The 25061-nt window shown below is 40.2% G+C and overlaps 2 protein-coding genes across 14 annotated transcripts in view; one reads left to right on the forward strand and one right to left on the reverse strand.

The window, feature by feature from the left end:
* FBXO9 (F-box protein 9) lies at positions 1-19391 on the reverse strand. 3 transcript variants are annotated; one of them, XM_041410651.1, is made up of 13 exons: positions 18956-19391; positions 15134-15207; positions 13997-14155; positions 13498-13555; positions 10978-11077; positions 7757-7887; positions 6433-6547; positions 5501-5619; positions 5135-5225; positions 4056-4151; positions 3270-3363; positions 2423-2577; positions 1-1385 (listed from the first exon to the last, which is right to left on the reverse strand). In XM_041410651.1, the coding sequence occupies exons 3-13, from the start codon at positions 14141-14143 to the stop codon at positions 1277-1279; spliced, it is 1215 nt and encodes a 404-aa protein (XP_041266585.1). In that variant the 5' UTR covers positions 14144-14155; positions 15134-15207; positions 18956-19391; the 3' UTR covers positions 1-1276. The 3 variants fall into 3 exon arrangements, with proteins under 3 accessions (XP_041266585.1, XP_041266583.1, XP_041266586.1); XM_041410649.1 differs by having other exon boundaries at positions 15134-15211; positions 18956-19285; XM_041410652.1 differs by lacking the exon at positions 13997-14155 and having other exon boundaries at positions 15134-15211; positions 18956-19094.
* CILK1 (ciliogenesis associated kinase 1) overlaps positions 19334-25061 on the forward strand; it is a 26210-nt gene continuing 20482 nt past the window's right edge. Inside the window, exons 1-3 of one of the 11 annotated variants that reach the window (XM_041410641.1) lie at positions 19335-19552; positions 19678-19776; positions 24785-24967. In XM_041410641.1, the coding sequence (XP_041266575.1) occupies positions 24867-24967 (101 nt within the window). In that variant the 5' untranslated portion in view covers positions 19335-19552; positions 19678-19776; positions 24785-24866. Of the gene's footprint in view, positions 19781-21471; positions 21589-22017; positions 22437-22741; positions 24695-24784; positions 24968-25061 lie in introns of those variants that run through there. The other 10 variants (XM_041410640.1, XM_041410643.1, XM_041410644.1 and 7 more) reach the window with 10 other exon arrangements.

A 25061-nucleotide genomic window follows, 5' to 3' on the forward strand; every position in this document is an offset into this window, starting at 1 on the left:
TGTTCAAAATCATAATTTATTGATGTATTTTTTAATCATGTAGCTCCTTGCAAAGATACAGTTTATAAATTATAGAACAAGTATAGTTCTTTCCACAGCTTTCATATTTTAGTCCTCAAGTCCAGATCAGTATTTTGATACAAGACGGTCAAAGGTAAATTATGCAAAATGGCTTTAAAAAAACCTACAGTAAAAAGCTTCAGTTCTTCCAGGATCCAAGATACACACATAATAAGCAGCATTACAATGTCTGCACTACACCCCCAAGCGATATATGCAGGAGAAGCAGCGTACAGTACCTGTACCAGACCTCAAGGAACACTTCATGATTAGCAGTACACAGCACCTGAACATCTACAGCAGCCTCAAAATTTATTTAGTAAAACAAATGCTCAAAGGGTTTACAGCATGTGTGGCAAGGTTAGATGATGGGCAGTAACACATTACAATCATGTCCAAGTGAGCCGTGCTTAGCTGTGCATTCACACCAGGCCAGTGCACAAGCAGTACACACCACCATTTCACCCCTGCACTGTGACACCCCCCAGGCAGGGCCACATACCTGCAAACTCGCCCTACAGTACAAGGGAACAACTCATTGCCTGTATCCCTCTCCCCTCCACGCACATCCCGTGGAGAAGGCAGGCTCCACTGAACTTCTACCAAGATCAAGTTACACTGATAACCAACTGACTGCATTGGTGGGGATGTACCTCTGCAGTTAAATTTTATATTTTGTGTTTGCTTGCCGTTGACGGTTTTTCCTTAAGGTTGATGTCAACAAAATGCCAGATCTTAAAGGTAAACAAAATAAGTTTAATTTAAAGAAAAGATTTATTTGAAGTTCTTTTAAGTCACAGAGTTTAACAGATGACAACTTTCTCCCTTTTCACATTTCGAGTCCTCATCAGAGACCATACACACTGTCCCATGGACAGTGAGGTTTTCCTATTGATTCCTTTTGAACTAATTGGAGTCTAGGCAGATGAACATTCACATTTTAAGAAAACTGATTTAAAAATATTTTTTTAAAAAACTGAACACAACAAAACTTTATCAAATTCTTATCACAAATAAAATGTGCTTAACACGCATAAGCTTCTCAAAACAAAAATCAAAACAAAATCCCAGCAACTCACAATCAAATAGAACATACTGCCTTCAAGAAATTTCCCAGAATTTTAAAATGCTCCAAATATATACACATTTATAACTTAAGTGCTTATTAGCTACAACCTTTTACTCATGCAAAAGTTGTGAGAGGAGAAGGTGTTTCTTAGAGCGGCTTTTCTGAATATGCAGTAAAACTCTTCACTCGTGCAAAGAACAGAGGGGTGTACATTTTGTCAATGTCGAAAGTAGTAACAGCTGTCTCACCAGTTGATCTGCAAAGAGCATTGTAAAAGTTAAATTAGACACAAGCTGCTGTTTGAGTCCCTCAGGCAATCGTGTTCCATAGTACAGTGTGTGCATCAAACTACAGTAGGAATAAAGTGTCTTTTTTAATGCCTCGTTCTGAAAGCACTTGACTTTTAGCTGAGTAATGCTATACAGAACATCCATAGCTAAGAAACCACTTTCCCTTCCCACTCTTATTATGAGATCCAAGACCTAAGCAGTACAGAAACTTCACGCTGAAAAGAATGTCTGCAATATAAATTAGGTATGACAACATTAGCTTTTACAAAAGCATTTTTTCTGTTTATGGAAGTACCTACACTCCCAAACCCCAAGTAGTTTATTTCCTGCATTTTATATTCTCACAGCTCAAGAGCTGAGCTATGTTCCTATAAAAACACTGAATATTAAGAACACTGGAAGACAAGGACTAAATCCACCCTAACTGGCAACATAAATCTGGAAAGCCAACTTGCCAGTTATTTGAAGTGTCAGATGCAAGAACAGTGGTCATGGCTCCTGCCTGGTAAGTGATCAGAACAGCTGATCACAGGCCCATACACTGCACTGCTGGATTATATAGTTAGGAACATTAGAGTTCTCACATGAAAAGTACAGACTTTAGTACTTGAGTCTGCACATCCACAGTGGAACAGATATGTATCTGAATGAATACACAGTTTCTACACACCCTCACTAACACCACATTAAGTCATTCAACCCTGATTCAGTTCTGAAATCAAACACTATGCATAAACCCTTTAAAAAGCTAAAAAACTATAGTTATTCTACTTAGGACACTTCCTGTTATCATTAAAACAGGTTACTAAAATCTTGGGATTTCTTTACATAAAGTTCATTATGTATTTAAAATCAGGACCAGTTACTGTTTTCATTACATTTTGTTAAAGCCACTTAAGTCTCACACTCTTTACATTTTCTGTACTTAGTACTGGACAAATCAACGTCACCTTTAATTCTACAGTTTAGTATCTTTCTTTGCTCTTATTCTCCCTTTACTCACCTGCAAGTGATGTGACAAGAATGATGTATCCACACAAGTTTGTTGAACCTCTGGCGCCCACTGGAGCACAAATGTAGTCCTACATGGAAACTGTGATCCGTTTCTTGAGCAGGAACTCGGCGGAAATACCTGTATTTATGGTAATCAACTGGTTTCTGTACAGAGAAATAAGAAGTTTCATGACCTACAAAGAACACATTGTGCAACTATTTATCCTAAGTAACTGTGAGACCAGACTGGTACAACTCTCATAGTTAAAAACAAGTACTACTGGTCCTTCAAAATACATAAATGTGTACGTTAATGATGGAAGAAGTTTTCACAGAAAGCAAAAGAAGCATACAGGACACCACCCAAATGTGCATAGTCACTGTGACACTTCTTACTCTTCACAAGTTTCTCCACACTAGCACTTTGGTCATCAGAAGAATTTTTAAGTTGACCAAATCATTCAGAGTTCAATTAACGAATACTGCTTATCTAGTTTTACTAAATGTTGTGGACCATAACTGCACACAGTCAAATCTGTTCTGAGAAAATGAGAATCATCCTTCTTTCCCGTTAACAATGTTGACTCCTAACAGCACTATAAATGGAAACTAAGCCTAAAGGGGGAGAACAACTGTTTAAATATGAACCAGGTATTTATTTGCCTTAATAAATTATTACAGATTTAGGGACAAATGTGACATCACCATGCTTATTTATGTTTTATTTTTAAACTGTTAAAAAATTAATTTAATTTTTAAATCTTTTGGTGTAAGGCAAATCTTTGGGTCCCTTAAAACACTCAGTCTGAGTAAAATCTTGTTTATCTAGTTCTCCTCTATTCTGTTTTTCTACGTACCTCATCCTTTTTCTTCATTATTACAGCAAATACTTTGGTTTGATTGTCTGTTTCCTGGGAAAGGCGATAATGGCCAAGCAAGATTGCATCCGTTCTGGAAGGTAAAAAAGGAGGATAATGTCAAGAATACAAAAAATGTCTCAAAAGTGTGATGTTGTTATAATACAAGTATCAGCAATGAAACAAAGACTGACTACATAGCATAATGATACAAACTATTTCTTATTTCCATTCAGTAAAGCCTAATCAATGATATTAAATGGTGAAAACATTTTGGAAATTTGCTTTTAATTTTCCCAAACAGAACTGTAAACATAAGTTAGTTGGTTCTACGTAGCCTACTGCTAAATATTTACAGATTTCTAGTGAACAGCCCAAACCTGTTTTGAAGTTGCAAATGGTTTTCTATGTTTTTATGTCCAAACATCAAAAAGTGCTAATTGCAACATATCCCACTGAAATCTTCACTTTCCTTCAGTGAAGAAAGTGTGAGAAGGCAGACAGTAACAAAATAATATCTTTAAAAGGATTGTTCCATCTACTTGCCTTAAAAATTTCAAATCACATAACCCACAAAGGAAATCTAATTACAGTATCAGGACCCTAAAATGAAAGATATCTTTATATAAAGATGAAAATTTTTTGTAGTTCTTATAAACATCTATAACACAATATAAATAACATTGTTTTGCTATGACAGAATATAGAATCTGAGACAAAAGTAAATAGAAATTTCTGGGTAAAAGCAAAATGAAAACTTAGAGCTAAATACTTTATTTCAATAACCTTGTGTTTTTAGTCCGTAAGCGAGGAACTATAGATTGAGGATCTTCAGGAGTTGTTAGCATCATAACTTGACCATCTGGAAAGAATCTCAAATACCTGCAAAAACATAATTACACAATGCAAACCTAGAAAATACATCCTTTTCCTGTTTTTTTGCTTTTAAAATCACAGATGTTACCCAGAAGGATTTAGAACTTAATTGGTAATAGCATTTGAAAACACATTTCTTCACACATAACAGAAAAAAAAAAAAGAGATCAGAAATCAAAAGAGAGTTATGAATATTGAAAGAGGAAGTTATGAAGTTTTATCACCTCTACCAAAGCAAGGTGGCTACTCTGGGATCAAAACTGACCTCAAGTTTCTCCATTCCTATCCGCTGAGACCAATGCAACAAAATCTCAATTACAGCATCAGTACAAAATTAGTAATGTCATGCAGACTTTTTCAGGTTCTGGCACCTGAATGATTTTTACAGTACTCAAGTACTGTGCTAATGGTTGAGACTACAGCAATAGCCACCAGGTTCAATGATGACGTTTCATCAGGTTTCTATGAACAGTTTCCAGCCTCAGAAGAGGCGGCAGAATGAAACAATAAATGCTGGGAGCATAAGATCAACAACAGCAAAAAAAATCAGGCTGAGGAAACAAATGGCAAGGCATTTACAGCAAGATGAGAAAGCTCAGCCTCTTGATTTTTATAACTGATTACACATATGCTAAATGACTGATCTTCTATAATCACATGTATTCTCTTTGCTGAATTGTGTCATGTGTTGTATCAGACATGGAAAGCAATCTGTAGGTAACTATTAATTGTTATAAGCCTTTAAGCTTTTGCCACGTGACATGGTTTAAGTGAGGATGAAACATGTTTCTAAGCTCATTTCTGATTATCACAGAATTCTATTATTAGATTCTATTTCTAAAACCTATTCTCAAAAAATACACATTGCTTTACACACTGTAGCAGTCCCATTCAGCTTTACAGAATGATTATTGTCTGTGATAGCCAGGGGTGGATTTAAAGAACTTAAGAGAGAAACATTTCACTCACTCATTGTACTACAGCTCTACCTGTAATATTCCACTTGGTGCCATGCTCTATAGAAACCATCAAGGGACTGTTCTCCTTGACGTATGTATTTTGTCTTGCTGACATATACACCTACAGAAAAGGAAGATATATGAACAAAAACTAAGAACATAAAATATTTATGATGAAAAAGCCAATAATCTAAAACTTTTGAGTATGGTTTTGTTACTTAAATACATGGAAGTTTTTATTTTAATCTCTTGTACCTTTCCCTTCTCTTTGCATATATTCTACAAATTGAAATTCACAAACAAATTCAGGTTAGGTCTAACAACATCACAAACATCAAACCCACCTGACTGTTTCTGTCACACATAGTTACAACTGTTTCCAATAGTACAGCTTACCATCAAATCGAACACGAGGCCTTTCCAAAAACATGTGCCTCCAAGATGTATACGGAACAAGTTTATTGCAGCTCCGGCCCCATATTCTCAAACAGACTTGATGCCAGATTTCAGGATCTCTAGTGAAAACAAGAAAAAAGCAAACCCCATAACTTCTCTACAAACCCCCTTTATCCTTTATACATCAAAGTAACACTCTCCTACTTAGTTTGGATGCAACTAAAAGAAACTTTCTTGAACAAAAATAGCTCATAATTTAAAACCCTTGACTAATTTACTTAATCCTGGAGTGTTTGAAAGCCTTTCCTCTTCCCAGTGAAACTGAAGAAAAGAGTGTCATTTTGATCCAAGTACAGAACCACAACACTGCAGCACCCTTGTTGCCATCTTATTGCAAAGGTTTCACGCCTTCTTGGTGATTTCTCATGGGCAGCTCCTCACAGCACTGACTCCTTCTTCTTCTCAGCATAGCCAAAAAACTTCATCTAACTTCTCAACCAGCCAACCTACTCTTTTACAATACCCATTCTAATTAGATCTAGCTGTGGCCTATTAAAGGCAGGCCTATTCCTAATGCTTGATAATTAGGGCAGCTGTAACTTCTTAGGGGTGAGATTACCTTCATCACTATCTCTATTCTCCTACATTCCATCCACCCACACACCCTGGCACTTCTCTGTGTGGCTATACAAGCATGACAACAGACCATATTTTGGAGACCTGAAACATTGATTTGCAAACAAGGTAGAGCAAGTAATACTTTATGCTAGATTTTTATTACAGTAAAGTCATCTATCTCACATACCATTTAGTAGTGTATTAAAAAACTGATTAGCTCTGTGAGGAGCTTAACATGAAAATGTCCATAGGAAGGAAAAGGACATACTAGTGCAAAAAAAGAAGTTTCAGTCTAGGTAAGTTATCTACAATACCTGGCACAAATGTAAAATCCTCGACAAACAAGAGATAGTTGCTCCAATGATCTTAGATCCAAGTCACTTGAAACCACCCATCGGAAAATGTACATTAGTACTTCCATAGGCAATGCTAAAAAGAGAAAAGAAATCCCTGTTAGATGCAACCTGTAAGTCAACAGGTTATTTATAATTCCAGGTTTGGCTTTTGCTTTCCATTAAAAAATCCTACTTTTCACATTGTAGCCCAATGCCAGAAAACAAAACAAAACAAAACAAAAACAAAACCAAACCAAAAAAAAATTAACTTAAGATGTCACTATGGATTAGATGTGACATCCATAAAAGATTCTTTTGATTCTTTTTAGCCTACTAACTTCTGAAGCCAATGTGATTTTAAAAAAAGTTTTCTTTCTGCTATAAAAAAGTCAGTAAAAAAGACACAAGACTGGCTGGAAAGACCAACATTGCTGCTCAAAGGACACATCTCCTGAGATCATTTTAGAGTAAGGTCTGCAACATCTTGTCTTTATCGGTAAAAAAAAGAAAATACGTTTTCCCAAGTGTAAAATGCATCAGCTATTAAAAAAAAAATAAAGTTTCCAAGCCTGTTTTCTTTATGTTTTGATTTGCTTCACTTACTTTTCTTTCCTTGACCAGAACAAAGGAGATCAGGCCAAGATTTCAAAGTGCAACTGATAATTTAGGATGCAGAACCAAGCCATCTGTTTTTAAGAGAGATCGTAGCTCATATACACGCTACAATTTAGATCTCATAAGGAAGTCTCAGGATAACTGTCCTAGAACTGAAGCACTGAAAGTCATTAACCTTCAAAAGACTTTCTAGCTTTGCTATTTAGTCTTTCTGACCCTAAAAACATACTTGTTGCAAAAATTTCCTGGAGTATCACATTAAACCAAGAAATGTAAAGATGCATAGTCTACAAAACAATTGTTTCTTACTCACACTTAGAAACTGTAGTAATAACTGTATTTGCAAACCAAACCAAAAGAACTGGAAGGAAAACTGGAATACACTTACTTCAGCAAGTCCATTCCTAGAAGTTGCTACTTTTAAGTATGCCTCTGATCCTGAAAATTCTACTCAGAAATACTATTTATGTGAAAATCTTGTGTGATAAAGACGTGGTATGAGAACAAGATTTGTTTACCTAGCTGACAATTTTTTTCTCCTTTGTATCTAACTACAGAAGTAAATAAAGAGATAATATAGGCACTTCTTCAAAGGTGGCTTTTGAATGAAGGAGACAAATGTTTTAATAAAGTGAAACGTCAATATAAATTCTGCCTCTCAACTCCTACAGCATATCTCAACTCTTACCTGAGATGTGGGTCTGGCTGACATAAACTTCGGGCTGACAAAGTTTGACTGAAGATTCCTGAAGAGTTAACTGCTGCTGGAAATCCGTCAGGAGATCTGCCATTTTGTCATCCTCTTTGCTATCCTCAACACTAGAAAAGGGACAATGCCAACACTGTAATATTGGACAAAACATACCAACATACGTTCTCATCTTGGCATCAATCCACTACTATACTCCCATTCAACAGAGTTGTTTCTTGTACATTTTTAAAGCAATCACATTTCATCATACAATAAAACAACTACTGAAATATGATCAAGGTCATTAAGACATTGCTGGAATGCCTCTGAGAGTAACAACTGGGGCTTTTTCATTAAATTCCCATCCCAGTTTTTTATTTTGTATTTCAGTTTTTTATTGAAGTTACTGAAGAATTTCTTGACCTCATGAGAAGAAAAATCTCATCTTTTACTTTGTCTAAGATATAGCATATGCAGGAAATAAAGTGTTGTTAATGAGAAGTTGTATTTTGTAATCCTTCTCATGATGTAAGATATTGGAAACAATTAAGAATTATTTTTCACGCTTGTGTTATTCACTAAAGTGGGATCTTTGGTGGGGGTATTCAACAGTAATGAAGGAAAACTACTTTTGTACCTATTCTATAAATAGGCAGAAATAATAAACTTCAGGAGCCAGAACAAAATAGCAGAACAGAAAACAAGCTTGCTACTCATCAGTAAATTTGAAGGATTACTAAGTGATAAAAGAACATTACCACATTAATAAAAGAAATCTAAATTTAAGTTGTATATCATAATATGATCTTCTAATAGCTGCCTGTTTGCTTGCCCCAAATAACCAGAAACGACAACACAAAACTCCTTGAGCAATCACGAACCAGCTTTTTTTCCCTGACTTGGTATACAGGCTAATTAAGAAATCTTACAGTACTTTTTAATACTGTTCAATTCTACTCTAATTCTACTCTAAACAAGCTAACAAAATTAGTTGAGAATATAAGCAAGCAACTAGTAGACCTACCAATGGGTTTTGAAGTACCATAGAGAAGACAATTATGTTTGGGTCTGTCCTAAGTAAGACTACAGTAAAATGTTGCACTCAACATACCTTCATTTTGATGATTATGATGGTCAGTCCCAGTACCTACAGGCCACACTGTAAATTGGTTTTTCAAACCTAATTGTGTAATTTGTTTTTTCTCATCAAGACTGTATGAAACACCTACAACAGTAATTCAGAAAGCACAAACTAAAATCTCTCCCAAGAAATACATTTCTACAAATACTGCTTTTGAACAGTAGAGTAACAGTTGAGACTACTGGTTATTTTCCCTCACTGCCACAAGGTGCTCGGAACAGTATAGCAACATTTAAAAAACCAAATAAAAATCCACACAAATTAGGTTGGAAAAGACCTCTGAGATCATCAAGCCCAACCATTCACCCAGCACTAAACCATGTCCCTAACTGCCACATGTACACATCTTTTAAATACCTCCCTGCATGGTGACTCAACCTCTTCTCTGGGCAACCTACTCAAGTGCTTGCCAACACTCTTTCCTAATATTAACAGCAAAGCACACCCTGAGGTCATTTCTTCTTGTCCTGTCACTTGTTATTTGGGAGAAGAGACCAATACCTACCTCTGCACAAACTCCTTCCAGGTGGCTGTAGAGGACAGTTAAGATTTCCCCTGAGCCTGCTTTTCTCCAGGCTAAACACCCCCAGCTCCCTCAGCTGCTCCTCCCAGGACTTGTGCTCCAGACCCTTCACCAGCTCCATTTCCCTTCCCGGGCTCACTCCAGCCCCTCAATGTCCTTCTCACAGTGAGGGGCCCAGACCTGGACCCAGCACTGGAGGTGTGGCCTCAGCAGTGCTGAGTGCAGGGGGACAATCCCTGCCCTGCTCCTGCTGGCCACTCTATTGCTGATACAGGCCAGGATGCCCCTGGCCTTCCTGCCCACCTGGGCACACACTGGTCATGTTCAGCCAACTATCAACCAGGACCCCATGGTCCTTTTCCAACACTCAGCTCTCCAGCCACTCTGTCCCCAGCTTGTAGCTCTGCATGGGGTTGTTGTGGCCCAAGCACAGAACCCAGTACTTGGTCCTGTTGAAACTCACACAATTGGCCTTGGCTCATTCATCCAGCATGTCCAGATCTCTCTGCTGAGCCTTCCCACCCTCCAGAAGGATCACTCCTGCCCAACTTCAGGTCAGAGAGTCTTAATGGAGTAGAGAAAATTATGCTAAAGAAAGAAAATAATCCTATAAAAACCAAGGTTTTTACATGACTATAGAGCATGATCCAGTAGTTTTCCTACTGCACAAATGCACAGCAAAGATTTCATGCTAGCAACACATTCAGATATGAAACTAATGGATAGAAATAAAGCACTTAGCTCATCTTGCATTCTTTTATATTAAGTCAACAGCTGCACTGGAACTGTACTGTCCTGGGGCAACAAGACTGAGCTAGTAATACCACAGTGACATGGTTGTGCTTTCCTTTTTAATTCTCCATGTTAAAACTCTTGATTTTTTGATGCAGCTATCAGGGGCACCAATAGCTGCTATGAGTAAGCAAGAATTTGGGAATCTGTTCCATAAGCTTGTCTGTGTTAGGCTGCAGGGGCTGGAACAGAAGTTTTGGCCCTCCTTAAACATGAGTCTTGGGCTCAAGTTAAGGCAGCCCTAAGTCACTGCACATCTGCTGCACTGAGGTTAGGGGTACTCTGATGTGTGTAATGATGAAAGACTAGATCACTCAGATTGCAGTCTCTGAGCTTCTAAATGTATGGCTCTACTGAAAATGCTCTTGTTTGGCTGTGTTGGCACAAGAACAGATTATTAGTTTGCTTAATTCAGATGCTTATTTTATTAGTATGAAGCTTTAACTAATTAATCGTTTTGCCATCTACAACTTTGTATATGATCCTAAATCTGAAAATCAAAAATCAAAATAGTGACCGATGCTTTTTTTAAATTAAGCAACAGCATAAGTATTTGTGATCCTTCCCCCTGACATTAGCTAGCTCCAAACAAGCCTGTTACTGTCTTCAAAAAATACAGTCTACTCAAGTGAGAGTAGGTAAGTTTTCCAGATACTAAGAGACATACAACTGCATATTACAGCAGAATATTGATATCCTTCAGAAACAAAATGTCATGTTTCAGTACTCCTATGCACTTAATTAGTAAAATTTTATACTTACCACCTCTTTCCAACTCCATCACCATCTGGGGACCGTGTATAGGTGATCTTAAATTCTATATCAGGTACAAGCTGCATGGCTAGACGATAAAACTTGATGGCTGAAAAGAAAGGTTTGATGTTCAAACATATCCAATGTCCATACTAGCTTACCAAAGCAAAAACTGCTTTCAGAGAGATGATTTCAGCTAAAAACACTAAAAAGGTGGGAAATGCCTTTGCCTAGGAAAGCTTGTTTAGTCTCAGCTGTTAGGTTTAAATTCAATATAGAAGAGGGGAACATTAAAGACCTATTTTCAAAACTAAAAACCTCATGTACTTTTTCAGAATAAAGAGTTAGCTCAGATGTGTTTCAGCTTTTACAGATTTACCTTAATTACCACAATCAACTATGGAGTAGAAAATTTTCCACTAAAACATTACAAACTCCTGATGTTGTTTGATGCCTGGCACTTGCTAAGATTTCCCAGAGAAAGAGGTTCAGGAACATCACTGTGGCAACAAACTGTTATTTAAGCTACAGAATGCCTTCCTCCTGAGTCAGCTCTGTGAATCCTTCTTAATTTAAATTAATTTGATGTATGCACATTCAATCTATTTTAATACCAGTAGTAAAATCATGTGGGCATGTATATGTTTCTCTGTATTCCAACCAAAACTCAAATAAAACATCAGTGAGGAGCTCAGAATTTGTCTGATGAGTCCGAGAAATCTCGAGTTTGGGACTAGTAAAAGTTCCCATTTCCTTGAGTTCGTGTCAGGGCCAGTGACTGACAAATAGTATCCTTTGGCTGTTGAGGACTGGAAATACCAGGAGCCAGCTAAAGAGAGAGCAGTCTCAACTTTAGCATTTAATCTTGCAGACAAGGCCTCTACTGTACTTAAGCAAGAACAAGCTGCAGCACATAACTGTCTCACAAACATCAGGTATCAGCAGATTTCAGAAGCAGGCTTGGATTCTGATGACCTGGGCCAGGTCAGCAAATAAAAGCCTGGTCTGAAAACAGATGTCCCAACATGTGCTCGGTAATATATCTGTCTGTGTCTGGCGTAGGACCATGCCTCTAAGGTCTCATACAGATCTATGTGTAGAAATAGCTCAGTTTAGTTTCTCTAAGTCTCAAATCAAATTCAGTTGAGAAAGATGAATTCACACTCATGCAATCCAGATGTCTGAAACACTTTTGTGAATGGAACTGTTAGATATTAGTATTTCTTTCCTGCTAAGTTTAACAAAAAAGGAGTGTACTGAAGCAGATGAAACCACAGCTTTCATTTTATATAGACAATGTTTAAATAGACCACTTTCCTCACCTTTTTTCCCTAATTTATTCAGAAAGAACCTTCACAATTGACTACATGATTTCCTAAATACGTACCAGATTTTTAGTGCTGACATATTTTTTTTACTGTGCATTTAATCCTTTACCAAACACTCACTGTATCTTAGCCTAAAGTAACTGTGCCCTGTAAAAACACGTAACAAATTAGAAACTAAGACAACTGATTTTATTAACTGCAGGGGACTCATATTTTTCTCAGTTAATATGAGATATAAAACAAAACCAGAAATCCCTCGAAAATGAAGGAAAATTCCCATGGTGAAGTGAAAATTTTGTATTCAGCAGGTGTCTGAGTTCAGGAGCTTTCAGAATTCTCTCAGATTTCAGTACCTTAACTTATTTTGCACCTGCACTTTAAACACAGTGGCCAAACCCTCTGGTGGATGAGAAGGATGGCACATACATTCTGCTTTGCTTTCTTTCTCACATGAAAGAATCAGAAAATTGGTATCTCCACTACTGAACTATAGGACTTGGAAGTTAGGACAGACTTCTTGCTCTCTAGACTCTGAAAACTAAATGTAAGAGAAAACCTTTGAATTTCCATTTTTACTAGTGTTGATAGCAAAAGTGCAGGTAAGCAAGCTAAGCACCTTAAGTATTTTATGACAAATCTCAAAGACTACCAGTTTTGAATGTTCACTGCAGGAATTCTTGAAAAAACTATTTTAGCATGCTGTGTTAATAAAAAACCAAACAAACAACCAACCAAAAACCCCCAAACCCAAAGAGCCCTCTCAAAAAAAACCAAAAACCAAAAACCAAAACAACCCAGCACCAAAAAAACCCCACAACCAAACAACAAAGCATTCAAGCAGCAGTTTTGTTCATAGTGGAATGATGAGAACTGTGAGCACAGGAAATAGTTTATTGCCTTGAGTAATTATTATGCTAATTTCAAGTTGCAGAAGTCACATAAAGAGGCGTTCTAAGATACTGTTATATTGCCTGAAAGCTAGAAATTCCTTTCTTGATGTCATTTTTGCTTTACCTCAACCTTAGAACTGTGATATGATGGTTCCTTCTAGAGCATGTTTGTTTGCTTATCTGACTGACAGAGCTCTCAAACCACTGTTAGCCCATAATTTACATTCACTGGCACCATGCAGATTTGCCCATAAATCACAGGTGTTAGATTTCTCCACAATAAGGGTGTTCATTGTAGACTTTCATATTACCTTCATAAAGGGCCCCATTTCGCTCTTCTTCCACTGCCTTCAGGAAAAGTTCTTTTGCCTGCGCAACAAATTACACAGAGCACTTCTTCAATTCCTTATAAGTAAAAGTGCAACATCACTTGCCTTAGAATTATTTTTGACCTTACCTACTGTACTTAAGACAGAGATAACAAAAAAAATATATAAATAATTTTATATATAAAATTATATTGTGCTACAAGGCATAAGATGACTGAAATTCCCAATTAACAAACTATCTATATTCCTGCTGCTTGCCCCTTACATACAGTCTTTCAGAAAGCAGATTGTGAAGGTGACACCAAGGCAATAAAGACTAGAAAAATCAGTGTAGGATTATGCAGACATTGGTATGGGAGATAACAAGACAATAACCTCTGTTATTTCTCCAGATTTAATTTAGCATTAGCTTTTAGAAAAGTTACACTGGAACAGTAATACAGACAAATAAAATCTCAAAATGATGCATCTTTTTCTGTACCTTTTCCTCTTTTGCTATCTCCTGTTTTCCCCTGGCATCAACAGACTTTAGTCCAGGTTCTCTTGATGATGCTCTGCATGGCAGAGGTTCCAACCCACTAGAACTCACACCTGGGGCAAGCTCAAACATCCACTGAGCTCTGAACATCTGGAGCTCTGCCTAAAAAACATGATTAATTCTACATAGTATCAAATATTCAGACTGTATATCTTCTGAGGAGAAATTATGAACACAAAAAAAGAATTTCAAAACTATGCTTTACATTTCCAAGCCTTAGATGGCTTCAGTGAATTCAGGCACAGAAAGTTAGCAATTGTTTTATGGTAAATTAAAACAAAAAAGTGCACAAGCGCTTGTTCAGGATCCTTCAATAACAAAAGTTCTTTTTTCTGGACTGTTCACCTCAGAAGAAAAACTGATGTGCTTGTCAGTGCTATGGTTATGACCTAAGATTCCACAGAAAAGTGATCTTTCCAGGCAAGATCATGTTTGTTCTCGTTCATGTAGCATTACCAAAAGCAATAAATCAATTAGCTCTTAATATTAAAATTTAGAAAATCCACATTTTTGTACACAGGCATTCTAAGTTATCTAACATTCAAGATGGCAATTTATATAATATACAAATAAGACCTTACTCCTTTCTCTTTTAAAAGTATGGACAATGCTCTGTGAAATAATACAAGTTGCAATTCCTGTCATGCCTTTTTTTTTAGCATCTTTGAAGTTACACTTTACATGTCTCTTGCAATCATCACAACTTCTGGGGAGCAACTACACAGAAATCTAGTCTTGTAGGAGAACACACTTTTCTGTTACACTGCTTTTATCACCTTTCTGGTCCAGTAAAGAGTGACAACTTAAACTAGAATTTGATCACAGAAACTGCTGTCCAAGTTCTACAGTTCTTCAAAGAAATTCCAGATCTGTCATAAGCTTTCTTTTCATCTACACAGGTAGGTGAAGACTGAATTTGACACTTAGAGCACAACGTAAAATTTATCTCACTTTTGGAAGGGCAGGCAGATTAAGCATTTGTCAGATCAACAGATGTGTGGTAAATAAATGAGGATAAGTGATGCAGTTTAAATCACAGCATTCTATGTTTGTAAAAACCCACTAGCATGAGAGACATACCTGAAGATTTGCTTCACCAGATCTTTCACTGTCATCGGTTCTTACCAAATCAGGGTGACAATCTTCTTCAGCTTCTGCCTAGTAAAGAGCAGTCAAATGTGATTATAGAGTCTGCCTAAGTTCCTACAGTACATTCACAAAGAACTGTCATGGACACACATTAAAAAAAAATTAAGCATACTTCCCTTTTGATGATAAAAATTAATTTTAAAACAAATGAGATCAGTTGTACTTCCATATTAATGAAGTTCATATTCAGTGAGGATGGGTTTTGCATTTTAATCCAACACAGATTAGTTGTGTATCACTTGAAGGCTGGCATACCTGACTAAATACACTGTGTCTATGTCAAAGCACAGAGCAAAAGCTTCAGTATTAAACAATAATGTCCTTTGTCCAACAAATTAAAATTTAATCACTATTTTCTCATTGTAAAGACAACCAGTAGTTTTGATTTGTTTAATATTTGCAAGAGCACAAAAGTGCTTTGAATAACAATAGATACTTTACATACACATGTGAAACTAAACAAGAAATGTACTGGAAAATAAAATAAAAAGCTAGCATGAGAGCTTGACAGTTGGTTTTATTTACAGTACAGCTGTGAGACAGGTTAAACAAATAAAACCTGAAATAAGACCTTTGACTAAACCTAACATGGCTCTACAGAGCAAGTTAAGCCAGCTAGTTTAAGATAAAAACTTAAAAAGATGCTAATTAATTATCATAGTGAAATATACTGAGATTTATGGAGTCTACACTAAAACAAAGGAAAACTAATTCTGAGCATTAACGACAAACCACTAACTACAATGATAACAACAGCAAGATGCCAGAAAGGGGAATAAAACACCCCAAAATCTCAACTAAGGATTTGTTTAAGGTTTTTCCTGCAGCTGAAGCAAACCAGTTTTTCTACATTCTGCGCTGAAATTCACATCTATAGTTCTGCAAGTAGACAATGCAAAGTGAGATTACAAGCAGGCAAACCTGACGTTATCACAACTACTTTAAAAATTTTATTTCCCACTCCTTCCTTTTGTACTCAGAGACTTGAAGTGATATTCCGCCTAAGTGAGATTCTACCAAGCTCTCAAAAAGAAATCTCTACCTCCTGCACAGTCAAAGTGCAGAAATCAAAGCATTCTTGTACTCAGAAAATGTATACCATTTTTAGAGCACCTGAAGTTCTCATCAAACTACAGAATACTAGCAAATGTGATGGGAAGGCAACCTTTAATCTCTCTGTCTGGGTGACAAGCACCTCCCTGGAGTTAGCACACGTCTTCGGATTCCCCAACGACCATAATCTTACCAGTTAGTCATCTGTAAAAGTGTTTTCACTGATGTTTCATATAATTTATCATTTACAATTGACAGACATGGTTGGTTGGCTGAAGATAAACAGATATTGCATCTACTTCTACATTCTCATTTTTAATTTCTGTACATTTTTAATTTCCCAGTGGAGGAAACAGGTGAATAAAATAATAGTGGCATTAAATCTCATCAAGGAGTAAATAACTTGGAAATTTCATGGGCTTTGATTCTACAATTTAATTGCAGGCTGTTAATGCCCTATGAGTTGTGACAATCCTACCACATTATCAGCATCCAGGAATATTCTGTTGGCCAAGCAGAGCCAGCCTAGGAATGAGCTAGCTCTGAAATGGGTGTCTGTAAGTGCATTATTATGGCACTGGGCTGGCAGAAATAAGACCTAATTCTGTGCAGAGTGCAAGTCTTCTGGTTTGCAGCTGAATTATGTCCAGGCAGCTCTCCGGTCTGGGCAGAATAAGCCTGGTTTTATCTGCAAAATGCAGAAATTAGCAATTTTTTATCTTAATCAATACACTATCTTCTCATGCATAAAGCCACGCCCATTAAAACCTTTAACTCCTGAGTCTGTAAACAAACTGAATTAAGAGTTGAAACTACTTAGAAGGTTAGGGAGCTGGATGAAGTTAACCTCATTCAAAAACTTGGTATTTCACTAATCTGTTCAACTCTTGATTTTTAACCCCTCCTCTCTGTTCAGCTGCCCTACTTCTTCATTTCTGAGTCACAGTCAGACATGGTAGTGGACTAACTGCATCCAAAATGTCATTTGATGCTCTTTGAAACCTAAATATGCTCACAACTCAAACCAAAAATACCTATGAAGACCTGGCCTACAGTCTAAAAGCTGTCAAAAGCCATCATGAAATTGATTACAACCGAAGTGCTGTCATTACCTTCTCCATACTGTATACATGTGCAATCTGCAGTCTCTCATGTCAAAGGTCTGTCTTGTGACAGTAGTGGCAGCCACCCTGAACTTACTGGTAAAGCAATTAATTCATTGCTACCGCATAGGAACAAACTGGAAAACTGATGTCTATTAACAACCTTTCCACTATTTATCTGGCCTGCTGAAATCCTATGATTTTGCTGGGACAAGTGAGTAAACACAGGTACTGTGAAGCAAGGACCTTCACCTTCATGTGAAGACAGCTCATGAGATCACACCTAAAGCACTTCATAACATGCACAAATTTGCTCCTTGACCACACTCAGAGAATACTTGTGTTGTACTTACAGTTTCTAAAATTCATAGAACACTGTGCCCCAACTGCTACTTAGGGGATAAATCTAGATAGTTCATCGTTGTGCTGCTGGCCTTTCTCCTGATACAAGTCAGCTGTCACATGGAACAGTGACTTCATCCTGATTGAAAGGAAGACATCGTACTGTGTACTGGCTGATTGGCTTCATTAATTTTCCATGAGGAAAGTAGTAGTCTATCAAGCCACCAAAAGGTAACGTGTCAAAAGTAAACATCTGATTTAGGCTGCAACTCAGAAAAATTAAGTCAGCTGAGTAGATTCAATTCTGATTTGTTTGCAAAGCTTCAGAAACCATTTGCCAAATGCAGAACTAGTTTATTTGCACAGTTCAGTTTTGTTTTGCAATCAATAATTGCATGCTGATTTCCTCAGAGTATATTAACCGCTCACTAAACTGTCTGTAACATCACGTCCTTTAATAGTTCTGATCTCTGTTTCGGCAAAATAAAACCAAGATCAGAAACAGTTCGAAGCTGAGTGTCACCAGTTGAACAGGGCTGCTATGTGTGAGCCATACAGAACTCAGGGAGGAGCAAGCACGGCAAAGCGAAACAGTGATTACCAGCTAACATTCCTCTTGGTTTTATAAAAAAATGAGAAAGTTGTCCTATTTTTCTGTAAATGTGGTAGAAACAACACTGTGATCAAAAATAAGAGTTTTTATAACCGTGGTGAGACATTTTAACAGCTCCTGTGCGATATAAATGGTTTAACTTTGAATGATAGAGTTCTCATCATGGATACTTGAATCCATATTGAGGCGCAGTCAATAAAGCAATGCCGAACCAAGGAGTATTTCTGATATGTTAAATTACAAACTCAACTCGAGTCACTGGCCCACGGAGTCCTTTACATTACTGAGTGACTTTATGCCACATTTTTGAGGGAAAGAAGGGAAAGGAAGGGCACGCTCCCCTGTAATGACACAGGGATTTTGTTCACGCGTTCCTACGGAGGGCTAGATCGCTCCAGAACCAAGCGGCCCCACTCAGCAAAATCCCCTGCGGGCGGCGGCCGCGTCAAGCGCCGGTGGGGCGGGATCACGGCGCGTTTCCCACAAGCATCGCCCGGAGCCCGGGGGCGGGTAGGCGGGCAGGGCAGGGCTGCCTGCCGGTAATTCGGCCAGGGGGCCGCTCCCACGCACGCCCCCCTCGTCCCGGTCCCGCCCGGCCGTCCCTGCACGGCAGCCGAGCCCCCGCCGCCCGGGCCCGCTCACCATGCTGCCGACGCTCGGGCGGCGCTGTCCCGTCCCGGGGGCTCTGCTCCCCCGCTTGGTCCGTGTGTCCTCCCTGCCCGCGAGGGGCACTTAGCAGAGTTCTCGGTCGGAGAAGCGCACCACGCAGCGGGAGTCCCTGCGGGCCCTGCGGACAGCAGCCATCTTCCCGGCGAGCAGGGCCGGCGGCGGGAGCGGCGGGACACGGCCCGGGCGAACCCGCCAGGTCAGAGCGCCGCCTCCCGCGCGGGCCGCTACGACGCGCTACCGCACAGACTCCCCGTCCCAGAGCGCACCGCGGCCCGTGCCGCCTCTGCCGCCCGCGGCGGCGCGGTGCAAGGCCTGCTGGGGAGCGTAGTCCGCGGCGGCACACCAGGGGAAGAGCGGCAGAGCAAAGGCTGCCGGGAACTGTAGTGAGTGGGAATCCCGGCAGGCGCGATCCCAGCAGTTGGAGCTGAGGTAAAGCGGCGATGTCCGGCAGCCGCGATTTCCGCTGCGACTGCGGTCAGACCGGGACCTTGGCACAGGTAACGGGAGAGCGCTCGGAGCCGCGCTGTGGAGATAACAGCGGTGCCGAGACCATTGAATCTCGTGGCCCTGGTAATTTGCCCGTCCAGTTCAGTGAGCACAGTTATCACCTGCTGTCAGCACATGCCTTATCAAGTTTTCTAAAATTGGACGAAACCTATTTTTTTTTAAAGCGTATCACAGTCTTTTTGTTCCAGAAGAAAACCACGTGTATGGATCTGTGAACCTTTGTGCATGTCTACTGCCCTGAGCGTTTTCAGGAAGAGGATGAGGAGGCGTGTGTCCTCTCTGGAGGGGTAGGTGAGCGCTCAGGCTTGGGCGGCGGGGGCGGGAAATGGGGCTGCAAGGGCTGTGGGAGCCGGCATCGGCAGTGGGCTTCAGATCCAGGTGACCGTAGAGCTGCTCTGTGGAGAGGAGAGAGGCAAGGGGGCTGCCCGACAAGGCCGGGCGCCGATCCGTGGCCGGGCAGCCGGAGCAGGGGGACAGGGTGCTGCTGGCGGGCCGTGTGAGAGTTGGGATGACACAGCTTTGAGATGAGCTGCTCATGGCTGCAACTGGTTATCATCAGTGCTGCTTCTCGTTTGGAGATGGAGTCAAAGCTGATTTTCTCCTACCTGGGTGTGCCTCTGCTTAGATACTAAACGTTACATTTTAGTAAGAAATCCTTTACTGTGGGGGCGGTGAGGCACTGATACAGGTTGCCCTGAGCAGCTGTGGATGCCCCATCCCCGGCAGTGTTCAAGGCCAGATTGGGTGGGGGTCTGAGCAAGCTGGTGTAGTAAAAGGTGTCCCTGCCCATGGCAGAGGGGTTGAAACTAGATGATATTTAAGGTCACTTCAAATCCAAATAATTATATGATTCTGTTGAGAATGAAAAAGCCTTGCCTGTAACAACAGAAAAACGGCATCCTGTGGCTGTCGCAGGGCTGAGCGCTAATACGTGATTGTGCACGTGGGATGCAATATGGGTGGCTTAAAGCAGAAATCTCATGTCTCACTGCTCCTCCTGGCTTCACTGAGAATCACGCCTGTCTGTTGGAGGGAATTTGAGTATTTATGATATATTCGTGTAAATATAAAGATTAGCCTATGACTAGATGGGGGAGGCACCCAGAGCTTTGTTTCCCCACACCTGTTTTAGCAAATGAATGTCATGTCCTACTGTACTCCTGAATTACAGCACTAGCTGATCCTGTCTTTCCAAACCCTGGGAATTAACTGTATGCTTTACTCTTAAAACCTAAGGGATGAAGTGTAAAATGAAACTGTCTCTTCCTGTATCACTATTACAGTCCTTATAATCAATTGTTTTAGAACAATTTTTTGTTCCTTGTTTTCCTTTTGCTTTCCATTATGTCTTAGGCTGACCCTGTCAGAGCCAGGGTGAGCTGCTGGTGCTTGGGTGAGGAAGACACAGGCCCCCACTTAAAATGTTGATATTCTTCCCATTTGTTCACAGTTTGGTATTTCTGCATTCTGGTTTTGTTGTTTAAACTCCTCTCTGAGATGTGAGAGTGTGGGGTTTGTGTTTGTTTGGCTGCGTTTTGTTTTCACAATAATCACAGAACTGTTAGGGTTGGTAAGGTCCTCTGGAAGTCATTTAGACCAACCCCGCTGCCAAGGCAGGGTCACCTGGTTATACAGGAATACGTCCAGGATGGGTTTTCAATGTCTCTGGAGAGGGACTCTGTGATTTCCCTGTGCAGCCTGTCCCAGTGCTCTGCTACCCTCAATGTAAAGTTCTTCACGGTTAATGGGACCTCATGTGTTTCAGTTTATGGCTATTGCTCCTCTTCTTGTCACTGGGCACCACTGAAAAGAGCCTGGCACCACCTTTCTTGGCACCCACCTTTGAGACATATCTATGAATTAACGAAATCCCCTCCCAGTCTTCTCCAGACTGAACAGGCTCAACTCCCGCAGTCTCTCATAAAGTGAGATGCTCCAGAGATGGTTTGGTTTGTTTTTTTCTCGTTAACCACCAGCTCAGCGCCCCGCCATTCCGGGCCCGTCCGCAGGCCGGGCCCGAGCGGGGAGACGCGTCCGCGGTGAGTCCTGCCGGGCACGGGCTCGGGCACGGCGGGCCGGGGGACCCGCGGCCCCGTACGGTGAGGAACGGGAGCGGGGACACTCGAGTGTTCAGGGCCGAGGCTGGGGGTCGAGCACCGCCGCAGCGCGGAGGCCGGGCGGGAGCCGGGACCTGGCCTGAGCGGCGGACCCGCCATCGCACATCTGTCCCTGCCTTGGTGTGCGGCTCACGGGGCACCCCCAGAGCCCTCAGTGACAAACGCGGCAGCCGCTGGGACCGCACCCATGGACATCGACGGCTCTGAACCGCGCCTTTCTCACTGCTTCCTGCTAGTAATACCCTCGAGTAATTGCCACAGCGCAGGACAAGTTTAAAAAGGCACATGCTGTTTGTTTACTGTCTGCGTTTCTTAGTTGTGGCAGGGCGAGCCAGTTTCGCTTTCAGTTCTCGGTGCTTCAGCACTTCAAACAGGAGGGGATACGTATTTAAAGGGTTCATAAGCGAAATAGTAGGTTTCAGTTGTACTTAGTACGCTCGAATTGGGCTTTCTGTTAAAGGCGTTTTGCTGTTCGATTTCTGCGGGGAAAGAAAGTATAGGTGAGGTACAGTGAACACTCTGTTACAACGATGGAAATAAGGGATTTACATTTTACTCTTTAGTATCAACACACTTTTTACTTTAAGATATTTTTGCAGTTTGTTTACATCCTCTGGTGCTGTGAATTTGTGTGGATTGTACTTTTAGATTAGATGATACGTGTTGTAGCTCTGCAGACTGCTTGTCGGAGATTCGTGCTCTTTTCAGTAATTTGTGTGGGACTCAGGCAAAACAGTCTGAAGGCCAAGTAAAGTAGATTTTGAAAAGAACCTCACTATTAACAACAAGAAATGACGCTGATTGAGTTAACCAGAGAAGACTTCTTTCAGGTTTTGTCAGTGGGTTTTCACACAGGTGGATTTGTGCTTCCAGGGGAGCTGGGTTAACTTCTGTGCATCCTGGCATGTTTTTTAGCATTAATTCCTTACTGAAATAAGTAATTTCTGACTGGTTTGGTTTTATTGTTGTTTTTTTGTTTTTGTTGGGGTTTTTTGTTTGTTTGTTTATTTGGGGGGTTTTTCTGGTTGGTTGGGGGTTTGGGGTTTTTTTGTTTGTTTTTGGGGGTATTGTTTCATTTGGGTGGGGGTTGGTTTTCTTGTGTATTGGTATTTTGTTTGGTTTTGGATTTGAGGGGTTTTGTTGTTGTTTGGAGTTTGTTTTTGCTGTGGTTATCAAATATGAGGCAAGGGTGCTCCTCCACTCTTCAGTCATGGTTCCCTGCAAGGGATACGTGAATGGTAAATCAGGGACAGCATAGGAATCTGAATTTTAGGACATCACAGCTGTCTGGATCATGATTTCAGAACTCCGTCATCAGGGCAGTATGTGCAGAAGAGTCCACAAGGCCCAACTGTGTTGATTTGAAATTACCGTATAAAATTATTTGGATTTTAATAAATTTTAGCTTTTCAAAGTAGGAGAACGTGCAAGACGATGTCATTGTTTGAAATCTTGTTGCCAAGGATCTGAATAAAGGCTTCTGAGCTGCCATGCAGTCACTGACCAGTTGGAGTAAGCAGGTTAAAGCTTTTTAACCTGGATGCTGACCACTGAACTTAGCTTTATGCTATTCAGGTGTACAACCTGAAAACCAGCCAAAAAGAACTGGTACTTGAAACTGCTGTTATTACAGACAGGCTCTATATTCCTTGGCAAGTAGTACAAAATGTGGGATTAGGTTTCTAATGTAAGGTGCTCAGTCCTGGTTGTCTAGTAGTGAGTGTATGGAAAGAAACAGGTACTGCTAGAGGCAGTTCTTCCTGCCTGTCTGAGACACTGACCAGTGTCTGATAGATTTAGAGACATGCTGCACAATGGGTAAATTGTCAAAAGGTCTTCTAACTTCAAATTGCCTGGTCTTTATTCCTGTACCAGTATTAGTAGGGCTAGTAGGCTTAGAAGATGGAAAATAAAGGATGTTCACAACATCTTGCAGCTACAGAATAGTGGCTGTGCATTGATGTCAGTTCAGCATTTCAGTAACATAGTCCCATTACTTCTAAAATCATAATACAGCTTTGTGAAGTAAGGGAGATATAAGGCAACTACAAAAAAATGTTGACAGTGTAGTTAAAATACACATTACAGAAGGCAAAAGTCAAAAGCCATGTATATTGTTCTTTTTTAAAAGGTGAAAAATAAGAGAATGCAATGACTAAACCTTCATTGCAGGGGAATTCTGTTTTACTTCAAATGTATGGTTAGTTTGGATAGAATAGATTACATTTTTTCTAAACTGTAGTGGAGGAAATACCAACAACAATTACGTTAAACTAGAAACAAGAAGTTTTTTGCTTCATTATCCAGCAGAGATTCTGTGGATGCCCCATCCCTGGAAGGATTCAAGGCCAGATGGGGTCAGGCTTTGAGCAGCCTGGGTACTGGAAGGTGTTTCAGCCCATGGCACAGGGGTTGGAACTAGATGATTTTTAAGGTGCCTTCCAATCCAAACCATTCTGTGTTTTTTTGGGTTTGGTTTTTTTTGGGTTTTTTTTTTTCATTCATGCAGTGTCACAACAAAAGATTGGATAGATAATCTGATGTAGCCACTACTTCTGGAGACTGATTCATGCTTAGAGTTACTGTAGTAAAATACATTTGGTCTTACCTGACATGAATGTAATATTTTTCCTCTGCACACTTTGTTTAAAGGAATGCATATGTCTGTGCTCTGTCACATAGGACCAGATGGAAATTTAGGATATTGGTTTAACTGATGGCAGTGTGACTTGTAAGGTGTTGACTTACATGCCTAAAAATTTGGCTAGGACAAATCCCATTCCATTGTATTGTAAAACTTCATTTTTTTCTGGTAGCAGATTGTTTTGTCCAGGCTGTGAGACTTTATCCTGTAACTTTAGTAATGGTGTCTCCCATCAGGACTGCCTGCAAGCTTTCTGTAAGGCACCTTTAGCTTTAGCATGGAACTGGCTTTGGGGATTATACCCAGTTACATGCAGATACAGGCTGGCCCTTTCTGGTGAGGCACCAGGACAAGTGTTTGTGTACGGCTGACAGGGACTGTTCTCTTGGAAGAGAGTGGAATCTGCAAACGAGCAATCTCAGAAGGGTGCAGAAATCAAATGGAGTATGTTCTGTGCCAAAGGCTAAGTCTTGAAAACATGATTCCTGCAACTGTTCACACTGTCCTGAGTGCTCTGTATTTATGCTGCCACAGAAAGAACTGGTTACACTCGGAGGAGAAAAACCACAGGAAACGCCAAGAACTGAAATGCGCTCGCAGCTGAAGTATCCTCATCATGAATAGGTACAAAACTATCAGACAGCTTGGTGATGGGACCTACGGCTCTGTTCTCCTAGGGAGAAGCATTGAATCTGGAGAGCTAATAGCCATTAAAAAGTAAGTGTTCTCATAGATTACTTAATAATGCATAGTCCAGCTTTTTCCTTTCTGGGTCCGCATCCGCTTGGTCATGTTGGTTTGAGTACTTCAC

Source organism: Onychostruthus taczanowskii, unplaced genomic scaffold (assembly GCF_017590055.1).
Source record: "Onychostruthus taczanowskii isolate IOZ18803 unplaced genomic scaffold, ASM1759005v1 scaffold33, whole genome shotgun sequence".
Taxonomy (NCBI): Eukaryota; Metazoa; Chordata; class Aves; order Passeriformes; family Passeridae; genus Onychostruthus; species Onychostruthus taczanowskii.